Source organism: Cordyceps javanica, chromosome 3, assembly GCF_051103115.1.
Source record: "Cordyceps javanica chromosome 3, complete sequence".
Taxonomy (NCBI): Eukaryota; Fungi; Ascomycota; class Sordariomycetes; order Hypocreales; family Cordycipitaceae; genus Cordyceps; species Cordyceps javanica.
In genome coordinates this window covers 4,390,110-4,405,205 of record NC_139297.1, presented here as the reverse complement: position 1 = coordinate 4,405,205, position 15,096 = coordinate 4,390,110, and the positions used below count along the sequence as shown (strand labels likewise).

Here is a 15,096-nt window from a genome sequence, read left to right as displayed (position 1 = left end):
TGCCCGCTCTCCAAGGGCTTGTTACAGCCACAAAAAGAAAGACTGTCGAGATGGAGAACCCCGGCGTATGGCACAAGCCGTCATTTCCTTCTCTCTCTAGCTTCTACTCAGTAGTTCACTCTCAAGAGCCTCACTCACAATGAGGCAACCACCCACCACGGACTGTACGGCACCACCCGGTGGTATGGATGACAACATACTTCAGGAAGGACTAACTAGTGTTTCCGAGCTATGTGCCATCGGGACCCGCCTATCGTTATTACTACCACACACCAAATCTTAGATGTGCTCGTCATTCGTCATAGGTACATTCTGAGAATGCCATGCCGCCCTTGTCAGGGCAACCGAGAAAGACATTGGGCGACCCGAGCGCTAGGGATTTTCCCTTTCCTCCTGCGACCAAAGGAGGCTACAAAGTAAACCTTGTGGTTTAACATGACGACAAATTGGTCAGCCAATTGGACTGGCCGAAATTAGGCGAAAGCTTCTCCTGCAGTAAAGAGCTGTACCCAGCTTGCCAGCTGAAGGGTGAGGGAGGACCAGGGGCAAAGGCCAAAGCACCTAGCTTTCATTTTAGTCAAACTGCGCAGCAAAACTCAAAATTTCCAATCCGCCAAATCTGCATAGAGTACCGTTGCAGAAGATTAGGCATTCGCGACCAAGACAGGCCTGATGAATCGTGCAGCGGTGAGCGCGAGCATGCGTGTCCAAAGACGCCGATTTCCAAGATACGCTGGGCGCTGTGCCAACGCAACATTGCGCTTCTTTGACGCACCTCTTTCGTCATGGCAGGGATAGTCCACCGCCTGCGGCGTGGTAGCTGAGACATGCCCGATTGACCATTGCAAACTGGACCTGGCTAGTCCTTTTCCAAGTCCTTGCCAGCAGGTTAGGCTCCATACTTACGGCCATGGGTACCCGTACAGAGGGCTAATATCCCCAAGCGGTGGGCTGGGGCGCATGCAGCCAGGTGCTGGAACGATCGAGCTGATACTTGGGACCAATATTAATAAGTGCCAGGCCCCAGGCAGTATATGTAGCATCTCCCTGCCCCTGCGAATGCCTGAGCAGCTTTGTCTTCTTCTGGTGGCCGAGCCTCTTGTCTGACTTGGCTGCGTAAGTAGTCGTTGGCGATGCGGCATCCCGATTAAAATTGTATGGGCGAATCTGTCGCGGCTACTTTTCAGAAGCCCAAGAGCTGCTTGCCGCCTTTGTCTGTGTGGGACGCACCACATGGGAACTATTGTACAGCAGCACGACCGTACCAGAAACAAAACGAATTTCTCGGGTGGCTGCCATATGACGGCAGCGTAACAGGAAGCTCGTGTCTGGTAAATTCATCTCAGCTCAACACCCAGGTTGTACTACAAGGCGTGCGGCTGCTATTGCCACCGGGGTCTCCGAGCTTCAATTACAACTTCTTTGTCTTGTCGTTTCAACTCATTGCGGCAGGGGTCTGGGATCTCTTTTTCTCTTTTCCTACCCACTTGCACCAAGAGTGAACCAACGCCAGCTGTCTGCTCATCATGCGGTCAAATGATCCCCAACGAAAATATAATGGCGAGATGGCGGCCGATGCTGGGTTGACAGTGAAACTGTGGGACGGACACAAACGAACAGCAAGACACTGGAACGGACTACACAGGGTAAGTGATCCGAGGCAGCGTAGGCGAATCTTATTGACCGAAGAATACAGGAACCTGAACTGTGGTCTGCTAATGGGAACTGCCTCATCCATCTGTACGGCAAGGGGCAGTGCAATGCTGGACCTTCGTTTCGCGTCGACTTTGCTACCTTGGTCAAAAAACAATGCCATACTTTTATCAACATGTACATTGACCAGCAAGGTCCTGCCTTCGAACTGCCGAAAACCGACTCGGAATGGAATCGACTGTGCCTCAAACGACGTGTGTCGCTATACGTACCAGCCGTACCAGGGTGCACGCGTTCAGAGTTACTGCGACAGCATCTGTCAGTACGTAACTTTCTGGCATGGACGGCAGGGCTTCCGTTGGTCGGCACTCATCTCGGCGAGGAGATTGTGACTCTGTTTCAAAGCATGGACACATATCGATCACTTGGTGCGGACTCTATCGCAGACCTGCTGGCGTATCTTGACGCTGCGGGGTATATGAACATCGTGGCACAGCCGGATCACGCTCTCGCCTCCCTGTACGCTGCCGAACTTCTCCGCCATCAAGACCTGTATACCCGAGCATTCGTGCATTGCGTGGGTATGGGGGAGCGCATTTATCGAAGTACCGAATATACAGTAGGTATGCAGTTTCAAGAAGGTGACCGCCACGCTAACCAAGAACCTAGAAAATCAGTCTCGTCTCAAGAAGGCTTATCAGGGATGCCTGCCAGGAACTGAAGTGCAAGATAAGCAGCGCCATCGAGGATCTCGGCTCATTCCTCGAGGAAGAGCTGTCGGAAAGCCGTATTGGATTCCCTGCTGGCCTGCGTGTCCACCTGGACAGCTTTCGCAGCGCACTGTGGACCTTTTACACGGCCAAATTTGGCTACTTCCCACCCCGAGACTTTGACGCAAAAGTCATCCAGGCAATGTCGGAAGACTTTGAAGCGTTGCACGATCTCTTGGTAGATGACGGGGCGGGGACAGCCGGGATGTTTGGTGGGACTACCGGTGGTGGGTTGTGCATCTTGCAAATCATCAGAGCCTTTGATAGCAGGAACTCGTTCGACACCCGGCCGCATCCCCTGCCTCTTCTCCCCGCCACGTCTGAGGCTCGCAAGTCGCGCCGCGTGTCATGGCTTGGCCGCGGAGAAATGGGCAAGCCCGCGAATCGGCTTGCGGCTCACGCAGCGCTGATGAAGGCGTCGAACTGGCGCGAGCCATTCATTAAGAATGGCCTTGTCCGGTTGTATTGCGATTTCGAAGGCAAGTCATTACAGCCGTCACTCCACAAGGGGGCCAAACCAGAAGACGTGTCCATCACAGACGCGCGAAAAGTGCGCTGGATCTTGATATACGCCATGTGCCAGGTTTTGCGCAGCATTTCGCGACGCGCGCCGCAGGTGGCGGGCGAGCAGGCACCCTACTTCCTCAGTGCTTCCGTGGCCGAGCTCCCGCCATGGAATACGGGCGTGGACGCGACGACGATGGATCTCCCAATCTCTTCCCGGGGGCTGCCTACCATGCCTCCATCTGCCGACGAGCCTTGGCAGCCAAAGTTTGTGGGCGGAGTGGAGATCAAGCCCGATATTGACTACTTTGCGTTGACGCGCAGTACTGAACGCCAACAGCCGGACAAGCTGCGGCGCTGGGAGTCCGTGTCAGTGAGTCAGGCTGCGGCCTCGCCGGCGAATGCGTCGTCGGGCATCGTCTTTACGCGTCGGTCCTCGATCCGGGATTCCATCAGGCGACGACTGCGCCCGGGCACCGCAGGCTCTGGCACCACTGCCGCGTCGCCCCCGAGAAAGACGACGCACCATGAGATTGTTGTTCAAGGGTACGGCAACGGCACCAACGAAGTTAAGCTAGGGCGGCGCAACACTGTCGGATGTGACCACTTCGAGTCTGGCAGACGGCCCTCTACGGTTTTACCCAGTGACTCGCGAGACATGTCTCTACCCGCCGTCGTATTTGAGTCAATTCCGATACAGAGTCGCAGGAGCTCTAATCGCAGCAGCAACGCTAGTTTCGCTGCAACGATGGACTCGCCGGCAGAGTCGGATCCGGGCTCGCCTGCCACCATTGCCACCCCCGAGCTGGAGCAGAACGGCATGGAGCCCGTCATTGTCCGCAACTCTTCACACAAGAGCCTCACGCAGCGCTACCCCATGAAGTCGGTGCTGGAGAGCATCAGCCGCACCTCGAGCAAGCGTCGCGCATCCCTCGCCGGTGCCGGAGGCCGGGAGCAGCCACCCTCGATGCCGCCGCCGCAGCTGCAACAGCCGCCGTCACTGTCACTGTCCGGCAGTCTGTCGCGCGCCCCGAGCCTGCGCAAGAGCCTGCTGCCGGAGAGCTGGACGCTGGCCGGGCGCCCGACGTTTGTTGAGCACGACATTGACGAGGAGGACGAGTTTGTGTCGCTGCAGTCGGAGGCGGACGAGTGGATCGCCATGCAGGCCTTTTTGGACGGCGACGACGTGTCCGGCACGCCGACGGCGCACGAGAGAGCCGCCCCGGGCTGGGAGCAGTACAATGACCTAGGTGGCTTGATTGAAGTTTGAACGAGCGAGCAGCAGCCATCATCCCCTCCACTCTTCGAGGGAGGAGAGATATGGGACTGCGGGTGAAACTAGGAAGGGGGCGTTTGAATGAGGACGATTTTACTAATACGCAGTTTGAGACTGCTTTTCGCCCCGCCCGAGGCTATCGAGTATCGGCGCCAGATATACGCATTTTTTGTTTCATTTGCTTTGTTGTTTTTTCCTAGGGTCTGCTCGACTCTAGCCCCCCCTCTTTGGGCTGGGTTACATGGACTGCCCGTTTCAAGGTCTTGAATTTGGTTATTATTATTTTTTTGTTTTTGAACGGGGCAGGATGACATGACCCTGCATGGGATGATACCCCCTCAACATTGTTTTTTTTTAATATATCAATTGAATACGAAGTTGTTTTAGCTTCAAACGGATTGGCATGGCCATTTTTCTTTTATTTTCATGGGAAAACAGACGTTTGAAGAGGCTTCCCATCTCCCGTATTCCGTCGTAGTTGGCTCACTTGCTCAAGAACCTCATTGAAATGAGGCGCGGGGGGGACATTACTACTTTATTTCCGTTTTGGAGCAGCATGCCAAGTTGTGTTTTTGTTGTCCTTGAATTATAGAAAAAAAAATAGAACATTGGTATATTGCGTTAAAATAGACGTACTCGGATATGAGAAAGATTTCTTTTTGGTCAATTACATTTTTTTTTCTCTTTTTATTTCGTCGGAAAGGTTTGTCCGCCTTTATGTTTTTATGTTTTTATTTATTTGTTTTAATCGTCCTTGGCATGTGAGGCGGCCTCGATGCCTCGAATGATGTCGCCGCCGAGGGAGTAGATCATCCAGGTCGACCCGACGAGCCAGGCGCCGCTGCGCAAAGAAGTGAGGTTTTGGTTAGCAAAATTGCGCGCTTGTTTTTGAAAATTGCATATCCACATCCTGATATGCAGTTGGAGATTTTTTTTTTGTTTCCGGGTAGCTGGCTTACTTGGGAATGATCCAGAGGAAGATGAGGCTGAATAGGTCATTGTGACCAATGTTGTCGAAGCCGCTGTAGTATTCATTGAGCCCTGCCAGTAAGGGAATGTGTTAGTCATGCTTCATCGTTTCTTTGGTTTTTCTTTTCTTTTCTTTTTAATTTCCTGCTGCTACTGCTGCTACAGCCTGCGGAGGCGGAAGCGGCAGCCGTTGGTAGTACGACCTTGCCCTACCCGTCCCCCCAAAAAACACACGTACAGTAAAGGAGCGTCTTGGAGAGCGTCATGACGGCGGCGCTAAAGCCAATCAGGACGGCCTGGGCGCCGCAGCGGCCGGTCAGGGCGCGGCGGCCGGGGGCGGCGTCGACGGCGCTGGCGAAGAAGGCCCAGGCGTAGGCGAGGTACATGACCGTCTCGACGGCGTTGAGGGCGCCCTGGGCCGAGGTGAAGCCGCTCTTGGCGTGAAAGGCCTTCCAGCCGTAGACGTGGTCGACCTCGCCGTAGAGCTTGTAGGGCGCCCACAGCGGCCAGTGCAGCCAGCCGTGCTCCATGGTGTGCGGGCGGCCCAGCACGTAGACGGTGTCCCAGATGACGAGGGGCAGCGACACGCCGAGCCAGAAGAGCGTGGGCGCGTCGGGCGCGTGCGACCAGCCAGCGCCCGGAGTTGACGACGAGGACGAGGAGGCGGAGACGACGGCGGGGGCGGAGAGCGACGACGAGGACGAGGACGACTTGGGGAGCGACTTGCGACCGGCAGAGGTGCGCTTGGCGGCGGCGGCGGCGGCGCGCGAAGGCGACGAGGGCGTCGCGGGGGCGGGGGTCTCAGGGGCGGCGCTGCCGGCGCGCGACGACGACGAGCGCGTGCTGACCATGATGAACGACGATGTAGTAGAGGACAAAGTTTCGCGCGCACCAGACAAGGAAGAAGAGACGGGGAGGGAAGGGAAAACAACACACGTGTGTTTGAGAGAAGGAGAAGACAAGCGTTGGCGGTTTGATTGTTGATGGAGGATGATGATGATGATGATGATGATGATGATGATGAAAGAGGGGGGCCCGTGGGGGAGAGGATGTGGTGGTTGTTGTTGTTTGTGGCTTAGTTGGCGCTTGTCTCTTATTGTTGTCGATGATGGGGTGAGCGATGGGGTGAGCGATGGGAGAAGCACGAGACGGCGAGCTTCGCATGTGCGCCCGCCCACCCAAGAAGCTTCCGGGAAGGGGTTGTTTACTTTTGCTCATTTAAACTAGTCTACTTGTTAGTCCATCCATGGTTGCAACTTGCAACACACTCGCGCTACTTGTGCTGCTGGTTCCATGGACATGTTGTTTTGTCCGTACGTCCTGCCCGTCATCAGTTTATGGTTGGGTTGGGGACTCGCTGTCAACGACTCGCCGTCAACCACGGGGTTCGTAGATTCTGCGCCAACACCGCGCCGCCGTCTTGTTTCGAAACGTCTACGGACAGAGAGAGGGAAGAAGAAGAAAAATGGTCGGTACAATGTGAATAAAAGCGTACTAGAATCTGTGCGCGTTGTGTCTACTGGGTAGTATTCTGTGTGAAATCAATAAATTAATAAATAAAGAGGCCCTGAAATCCTCCCAAACGCAGCAAAACAGCGGCAAAAATTGTCCTGCCTCCTCCCATGTCTACCATCATGTCTACGGATCGAGTCAAATCAGCAATCCCGCGGGGGGGGGGGGGGGAATGCGCGGGGGATATTGATCCTTCTGTTCTCCCCCCAGCTTCCTTTTCCTCTCCGCCTCCGAAAGCAACGGCAACGAGCCAAGTACTTGTCAGAGCTTCTTTCTGCCCATGTTATCATTAGCGGCTCCATCGACTACTGAATACTGAGTAACTGCTCGCTACTCCGTACTGATACTAGGACCGTCCGTGGTGGAGAGCTTCTCCGTTCAAAGTGGATGACGAAAGGGGAGGGGGGGGAGGAGAGGCAGGGGACCAGCCGGGAAAATGGTGGCCGATCAATTCGAGCCACGCATCGTCCCGCCAGCGCATTTTGTTTACTTTCTTCTTAACTTGCCCCCTCGGGTGACAAAACAGACCGCCGCTCTCCACTATTTATTTTAAAAATAATTATTATTATATTTTATTTTAAAGGTAATAAATTATTTAAAAAAAAAACTTTAATATTATTTAAAGAATCTTAAGTAGTTAAAGAATCTCTTAGATATTTTCTATATATATATAAATTATTATATTAGCTATTAGATTAGGAGTATATGATAAGATACTGTTGGTGTGGGTAGGCCACCGGCGGTCTGTTTTGTCACCCATCTGCTTGCTCTCGTTTGATAGGTGTGTATGTGTGTGTGTTGTCTGATACCAGCTGCGTCGCGCTTTGTCACCGGCAGTAAGCCAAGTGCGGTCGCAGGTGCTTGGACCCTTGAAAATTTGTGTCTTCTTTTTCTTTTTCTTTTTTTTTTCTCTTTCCCACCCCTTGTCTTCTTGTTAAAGACTTTGCCATCCTGCGTCCAAGCAATCCTCTAATGGCTTTTTTTTTGCAAGGGCAGGGGCATGGTCGGATGACGTCTCCTCCGAGTCAGACCAACTCACTAGGCCGCCGTCAGCGTCAGCGCCACTCGGCCGGGCATCTTATTCTCTCCGTGTACATGGATGGGGAGGCGAGGCGGATGGATTCATATTATTACGCCGGTTTCTTGTATCCTCCCCCCCCCCCCCCCCCCCCCCGCGCTCGTTCCTCGCCGAGTTGGACGGGGCTTGTTACATCCGGAGTACGACATTCACGACCATCCTAGTGCTCAGTAAAATAAAATAAAAAATCTACTAATAGTGGCGCAGCATGCGAGATGCATCCAAGCAACTGTCATGGTATTTAATATTCAGGCGAGCAAGCAATCGGTATATAGATGGCAACCTAAAAGAACGACTTGCGAAGCGGCTCAATTGCATCCGTCAGCCTCCTCAGCGCCGCCATGAGTTTCTGGTCTTCGCTCAGGCTGAGCAGGCCAATCCTGTCCTCCTCCTTCGTCTTCTTCTTCTTCTTGTCGTCGTCGTCTTCCGGGTTGATGAAATAAGGGCCCTCGGCCGGGCACTTGGTGTGCTCCTCCCGCGGCAGCTCGCCCGTCGCGAGAAACCGGCGCACGATGCGCGCCGAGCACGGCGACGGGATCGCGAGCGAGCAGTGGCCGTAGCCCTGCACCTCCACCAGCCGGGCGCCGACAAAGGCGCCGCGCGCCACCTCTGCGTTGACGAGCGGGCAGATGGGGTCGTACGTGGTCGAGAGCACCAGCAGCGGGCGGCGCGTCTCGACGCCGCGCCGCGCCGCGCGGAAGTCGTGCGCCTTGGGGATCGCCCACTGCGCGCGCCCCATGTAGTGTCCCAGGTTGCTCGCGCTGTACGGCAGGAACTTGGTGACGAACGGCAGGATGATGGCGAGCGCGTCCTTCTTCCGGGCCGGCCAGCGCGGCGTGCCGGCCGGCGCGTCGTTGTACTCGACAAAGAGGCCCGACTCGCCCGTCCCGGAGTCCGGGTCGCTCACGTTGAGCCCGAGGCCGCCCCAGGCCAGGAGCGCCTTGGTGCCGTTGCCCCGCATCAGCTGCGCGAGGTTGTCGGCCAGCGCGTACCAGTCCTTGGGCCTGTACATGGAGGAGAAGACGGCGTCCATGACGGTCTTGTACTTGATGGAGCCGTACACGGTGCTGTTAACGTAGACGGACACTGGCTCCTCGCGGAGGCTCTCGATAAAGTGCGTAACGTTGCCCTCCAGGCCGCTCTTGGTGTCGGCGACAAAGTGCAGCGGGCACTTGTCGCCCGCCTTGGCGCATTCGTCAAAGAAGCCCGAGAAGTCCTTGGCAGTGTCGACAAAGTCCGTCTCCATGAGAAGCTCGTCGTACCAGAGAAAGTCGTCCACCACGCCGTCGACAATCACACGCTCCGACCGGTTCGGGAACAGCGTCGCGTACGTCTGTCCCAGCGCCGTGCCGTAGCTGAAGCCCCAGTAGTAGAGGTTGTCCTGCCCGACGGCGTCCAGGATCGAGTTCATGTCGGCCGCCGTCTGCGGCGTGTTGACGTGCGGTCCGTACTCACCCATGTGGTCCGCGCAGGCGTGCATCAGGTTGCCCATCTCGGTCCAGAAATCGACGTCCTGCTCCGGGTCGTCGGTCAGCTTGGGCGTGAGCTCCAGCCTGCTGTCAATGTTGGGGAAGCACTCGGCCCGGGGCCGCGAGCCCGCGATGCCGCGCGGATCAAACGACAGCAGGTGGAACCTGTCCTCGCCGACAATGGTGTGGATGGGGCCGCCCTTGCGGTGCATGAAGCCGATGCCGCTGCCGCCCGGACCGCCCGGGTTGAGGAGGATGTTGGTGGTGGCGTTGGCGCCGCCGCGGCGTCGGATCAGGGGGATGTAGAAGGTCTTGTCGCCGGAGCGCTCGGCGTCGAACTGGTCCATGGGCACGTCGATGGAGCTGCACTCGACAGGCTTGCCGTCGACCTCGCCGCAGGGCTTCCACGCGATGGACTCGCCCGGGTAGCGGCGCTCGGCGTCCGTGCCGCCGCTGCCCGGGCGGACGAGGAGGAAGATGGCCACGGCGGCGGCGACTCCGACAATCATGGCAATGAGTGACCAGAGAAGAGTTCGCTTTCGCTTCCAGATGGGCGGCTGACTGGCCGTCGCCGCCGCTTCCTCGGCGTTGCCTGGCAGCAGAGGGGCCCGTTCGCCGTCCATAACTGCGGGCGAGACACGGGGGTAGCTTCAGCAACCGACAATCAGCAGGGAATGAGCCCTAGCAGTGAGAAAAGGAAGAAGAAGAAGAAACAATAGAGAAGAAATACGTAGAAGCTGCAGTGAGGTACAAGGAATAAGTATATGGGGTAGCAATATTCCCTTGATTGATGATTGTTGGTGAGATAGAGTTACGCAATCCTGCCTTGTGACCTGAGAGCTCAAAGAGGAAAGGTACCAGGCCGCAGAGGTTGTTATTACGACGTTATCGCCCGGGTACGCTTAACGGGCAGCGAGCCTGATTACCTGAGACGACGAGCAAGGCTAGGTACCCCAGGCATATGAATGAAGCCTGAAAGCATGCAAATAGTTGCCGAATTTCCTTGCCATCCCGTAGTTGTGGACGGGTTTTGTGAGAGCCAATTTTTCTTGCCGTCTTCAGTGGCCCAGTGACGCAAGACGGAGCGCGCCCAGGCCCAACAGTAACAGGTACGTAACTACTTGTTACCTAGCACAGTGCATGAGCTGCCTGTCGCATGAACCAAGAAGGGGACGATAGAAACGTGAGCTAATAAAAGAAATCCATGTATACAACCGTGCAGACTACAATCAGCACAGGTTACTCATATAGACTAGAGATTTACTTGCTTTGAAATGTGTCGCCGCCACCGTCCAAAAACGCCCGTTCCTCCGCGGTCGACTCCCGTCCCAGCGGCCCGTTGCGATGGGGATAGCGGCCGAACCGCTTGATGATGTCCTCGTGGCGCTTTGCGAATTCGAGCTGCGTGCGCGCCAGCGCCCGGGCGGCCTCTGGGTTGCTGCGTACTACCTGCCACGCGCGGCGCCTGTACCCGTCCGCGTCATCGCCCTGCTCCTCCTCCTCCTGCAGCAGCGTCTCGACGTCGCGGGCGAGGCCCTCGTACTGCCGGCGGCACTCGTCCTGCATGGCCGCGTCCTCGGCGTGCTCAAACGGCAGGTAGAACCAGGCCCGGAAGGCGAGCTGCCAGCGAATCTCGGGCGCCTCGTGCGGCACGCCCGCGGCCACGGCCGCCCGCGCGACGGCGAGCGCCAGCGGGTCAAAGACGTCAAAGACGACGCGCGAGGCCGGCCCGCGGTAGCAGTTGCGCGGCATCTGGTCGAGCAGCAGGACGAGGCTCAGCCAGTCGCACGGCTCCGCGGGTCGCGCGACCCCGAGCAGGCCGGCGCCGTCGAGGCCCGACGCCTTGATGGCTTCGAGGGCTGGTTCGAATTGCACCCTAGCGGCCGGGAGAAGGAAGAAAAAAAAAAGAAAGGCGATTAGAATATATATAACTAGTAGGTAGAGATGGCGGCCAACAGCACCTCCCTCCTTTTTTTCCCCCCGGCGCCACGTCTTCTTTCTGGGTGGAATATGCAAAACTTACACGCACGCCTTGTCAAACTCGGCACCGCCAGCGTACCAGCGCTTGTGGGCGGTTTGCCCAGGCACGACGAGGTCGTCGTCTCCCGGCAGGTGCTCGTACCAGAAATCGCGAACCGATTTCAAAAAGTCGGGGGTCAGCACCTTGTCAAGAGCCGCCATGCTGCTGCTGCTGCTGCTGCTGATGCTGCTGCTGCTGCTGCTGCGGGGGGGTGATGCGACCTTGCGTTTCACAGTCGACGCAAACCTTGGTGTAGCTGCTCCTAGATAACGATTCCACCTGTCGTCGCGCGGCGTCGGCAGGCCACCACCAGCTTGAGCCGAGTGTCTGTAACAGAATCCGAGAGGGACGACGACACCGCGAGTGCGTGATGATGCTACGGCGTTCTCTGGTCAGTATGTCACAAAATAATGTAGGGCAAACCGCGCGGCCGACGAACCGACGAACCGTCGCAAGCTTCGAGACAAGGTGCGGGGAGATGCCATGTACAAGCTGCTCGTGAATGGGATGAGCGTTGCAAAGCTTGCTAACAACACCAGAGGCGGAACAGATCAAAGACTTCTTCAGTCTTGTTGCTTACGAGAAGTGATCAAATAAAAGCTTAATCCTTTCCCGCTGTATCCGGGGGGGAAAGGTGAGCGCAGATTCCAGAGAGCTGGAAGCTCCTGTGGAACCGAGCTCCACTGAAGCAACCCGCTGTTGGCTAGCAACCCAGTTGCAACTTGCCAGCCAGCTTGCCGAATCAGTGACACGTTCAAAATTGAGGGCCGTAACCGATCATAGACTGATGAAGCTGCAGAGCTGCTAGCTTGATTGTTCAGATTCGGGGGCAATTTTCTTTGCTGAGACCATGCTGTTTGCTGGTCGGCGATACGCTCATTCATGTCGCTGACAAAGGCCACAGAGAAGCCGTACTGAGTAAGTTTGAAAATGCGTGTCTAGGCTCCTATTACAGTCATCACCGTGGTGACGTGTTTCTCAATCCATGTTCGCATACATGATTTCTGAACGCAGATGCCTCGCTCCTCACCAAGATGAGGCCCCCCCCCCCCGAAGCAGCGCGATGCTGGCCCAGTAATTACGGGGCCCCTTTGCGAAAATACGGCGGCATGCTAGGTAGAAGCTGAATAACGCGATTGATGACGCGATGATGATATTATTACAAAAGTTCGTTTGCTCTACTTTTTATAGCCTTGAGCATACTCGGAAAACTGCGCCGTCCTTTTCTCTGCTGACCACTGGCATCAACACCCCAAGCGTGCGTCTAAGCAGGGGCTGGCACTGCCCGCTTCAGTGGATGGGCCTCGGTATTCAAGACGTATTCATCCAGGTTGACCAGGTCGGGTGGTGAAAAGATGAGGTAAAAATACTTGAGCGTCTCTCCAAACCAAAAACTCTGCCATCAGTCTGTTAGCGTAATGCGCGCATATGCATGAACCCCCCCCCCCCCCGGGTAGGGGGTGCTCTGTGTGCTCACCTCCATGTAGTCTTCCAAATTCTTCTGCCTCGTAGACTCGTCGTAGACCGAGACCACGTCGAGGATGGCCGCGTGCCCGTGCGTCGTGCGCGAGTGCTTCTCGATGGACTCAAACATCCGCCACGCCGACTCCTGGTACTGCGCGTCGCCCGTCATGCGGTAGAGCAGGAAGAGGCTCTCAATGGCCTCGGGCCGCAGCAGGTAGCGCGGGTCCTTTGCGGTGGTGAAGCCCTTGGGCAGGGTGTCCTTGTACTCCCTGCGGGCCTTTGTGCCCTCCTCCCAGCGCTTCTCGTCCCAGGGGCACTCGTCCGTGATGCGCGGCTCGCACGGCACCATGTTGTACCGCTCGGGCATGACGCCGCTCGCAAAGGCGTGGTAGACGTGGGCGCAGCCCCGGGCGAGCTTGGCCCCGACCGCGACGTCCTCGGCCGACTCGAGCAGCTTCCCGGCCAGCGCCACGGAGCCGCCGATGAAGCAGGCCAGGTGCTCGCTCTCCGCGTCAAACGCCACCTCGCCGCCGGCGCGGACCTTTGCGTTGCCGGAGATCAGGACGTCCTCGCCGCGGGGCAGCATGGGCCGGAAGAAGAGCTCCTTCTTCGCGGCGGCCAGGAAGCTCCTCGTCATGTCAGCGTACATGGGGTTCCCCCCGCCGAGCAGGGCGTGCATCTTGGGCAGGTACTCGTAGAGCGAGTCGGCGCCGCCGCCGAGGGTGAAGTCTTCGCGGCTGTTGGTGTCCTTGCCGGAGAGCGAGATCCACATTGGCCACAGTCCGGGGATCTTGGTCGAGTTCTGCTGGTCCCTGAAGAGCTCCATGAGCCCGTTGACGGCATCATAATACTTGGCGTCTCCCGTCACCTGCGAGAGCCTGGTCATTTCGAGCGACAGCGTGCCCGGCGAGGCGGAGACTACCCAGTCCTCCAGCCTCAGCCCGTCGCCCAGCTTGGCGGCTTCAAAGTTCATAAAGTCCACGGGGAAGCGGTGCTCGGTGTCAAAGGCGGAGTAGAGCATATCGCCGAGCTCGACGGCCTTTTTGAGCAGGACCTCTCGTCGGCTGAGGTCGTAGGCCGCGAGGAACCCGCCGAGATAGCGGATCGTGGTCTCAAAGACATTGACGCGATAATCGGTCGACTTTCCAAAGTCGAGCTCGGCAACAACAGCAAGCGCCTCCTCAAACTCGTCCTTGAGCCCGAGCATCCAGAGAGCGTCCAGGCCGTCGACGAGGGTGGCCATCCAGCCCGAGAACTGGTTCTTGCCGGTGCCAGACTTGGGATTCAGTGCATCCATCTTCCACGCAAACTGTTTGTAGTTTTTCCAGTCGTCCTGAAACACCCGGCGGACAGCGGCCCGTCGCTTCTCCCGCACCCGCGCGGCCTGCGGCGACTCCGGGCCGAAGACGTGCTGCACTCTGGGTAGCGCGCGGGCCTTGTCCGTCGGCACCGGGGTGACATTGTCCGGCGGTAGGTACTTGTGCTTGACCTGCCCCCAGTCGAAGCTGCTCTTCTTGAAGATGACGGGCGGGGCGGGGTTCTTGTTCATGAACTGGTCCAGGCTGGCCTGGTGCGTCGCATCGCCGGCCCGGGGCGCCGCGTTGAGGACGTAGTACATGACACCAAAGAGGACCAAGCCGCCCATGATGGAGCGGACATAGCGACGAGGTGTGAGGAACATTGTGGGCAGAAGCAAAGGGGTCAATGCATACGAAGAAGAAGAAGAAGAAGAAAATCAAACAGCAGAAAAAAAGAGCGAAAAAAAAGAAAAAAAAAGAAAAGAAAAACGCAAAAGGTTAATGCACAGAAAAATGAGTGAATCAAGACAACGGTCAGCGTCGAGTTTCACATTGGCAACGGCTCCGAAGAGTTGGGTTTGGAAAGACGCATGAGAAGTATCAGTAGATCATGTAGACCTGTCCACAAGTTCCCATCCAGACGAGAGGCAAGTCACGCGACGTAGCAACAACCATCAACTCCTGAAGCCAGCCTTTGTCCCCTGCCCTGTGGCGCAAGGCGCGGCGCTGGACAGGCAGGCATACAGGCAGTACAGCCCTGTAGAGCCCTGTAAGGGCCTTATAAGGAGAGGAGACCAGCAACCGGTACCAGCCACATCTTTCCCCACAAGCCACACAACCGTCCCATCAGCAGCCACCCACGCTAGGCGGTCCACAGCCCTTGATTGGCTATTGGCTCATTTACTGGTAGCGTCAACGCACTCGGTGCTACTGGAAACTCTAGGGTAGCAGTGCGTGAACCCGTTACTCGGTACTGAATGTCTTCTGGAAATGATATGGCTGGATCTCAGCCCGATGTAATTCACTGCAGAGGATTGCTATACCGCAAGGTCTATATGAATTGCCCGATTAGGCATAGTATAT

At 56.8% G+C, this 15,096-nt stretch overlaps 5 protein-coding genes across 5 annotated transcripts; 1 reads left to right on the top strand and 4 right to left on the bottom strand.

Moving 5' to 3' along the window:
• Nucleotides 1–1,526: 1,526 nt before the first annotated feature.
• On the top strand, nt 1,527–4,197 carry V2A60_005516 (uncharacterized protein; the record flags this gene model as incomplete). Its single annotated transcript, XM_083256826.1, has 3 exons — nt 1,527–1,646; nt 1,697–2,272; nt 2,323–4,197. The coding sequence occupies 3 exons, from the start codon at nt 1,527–1,529 to the stop codon at nt 4,195–4,197; spliced, it is 2,571 nt and encodes an 856-aa protein (XP_083112952.1).
• Nucleotides 4,198–4,947: 750 nt separating this feature from the next.
• V2A60_005515 (uncharacterized protein) lies at nt 4,948–6,023 on the bottom strand (the record flags this gene model as incomplete). The annotated part of the gene is made up of 3 exons (XM_083256825.1): nt 4,948–5,044; nt 5,163–5,244; nt 5,411–6,023. The coding sequence occupies 3 exons, from the start codon at nt 6,021–6,023 to the stop codon at nt 4,948–4,950; spliced, it is 792 nt and encodes a 263-aa protein (XP_083112951.1).
• A 2,022-nt stretch (nt 6,024–8,045) lies between these two features.
• On the bottom strand, nt 8,046–9,854 carry V2A60_005514 (alpha/beta hydrolase; the record flags this gene model as incomplete). Its single annotated transcript, XM_083256824.1, has 1 exon — nt 8,046–9,854. One exon carries the CDS (start codon nt 9,852–9,854, stop codon nt 8,046–8,048), a length of 1,809 nt encoding a protein of 602 aa, XP_083112950.1.
• Nucleotides 9,855–10,491: 637 nt separating this feature from the next.
• On the bottom strand, nt 10,492–11,736 carry V2A60_005513 (uncharacterized protein; the record flags this gene model as incomplete). The annotated part of the gene is made up of 3 exons (XM_083256823.1): nt 10,492–11,107; nt 11,255–11,627; nt 11,691–11,736. The coding sequence occupies 3 exons, from the start codon at nt 11,734–11,736 to the stop codon at nt 10,492–10,494; spliced, it is 1,035 nt and encodes a 344-aa protein (XP_083112949.1).
• Nucleotides 11,737–12,515: 779 nt separating this feature from the next.
• V2A60_005512 (glycoside hydrolase family 47 protein) lies at nt 12,516–14,396 on the bottom strand (the record flags this gene model as incomplete). Its single annotated transcript, XM_083256822.1, has 2 exons — nt 12,516–12,647; nt 12,729–14,396. The coding sequence occupies 2 exons, from the start codon at nt 14,394–14,396 to the stop codon at nt 12,516–12,518; spliced, it is 1,800 nt and encodes a 599-aa protein (XP_083112948.1).
• Nucleotides 14,397–15,096: the final 700 nt, after the last annotated feature.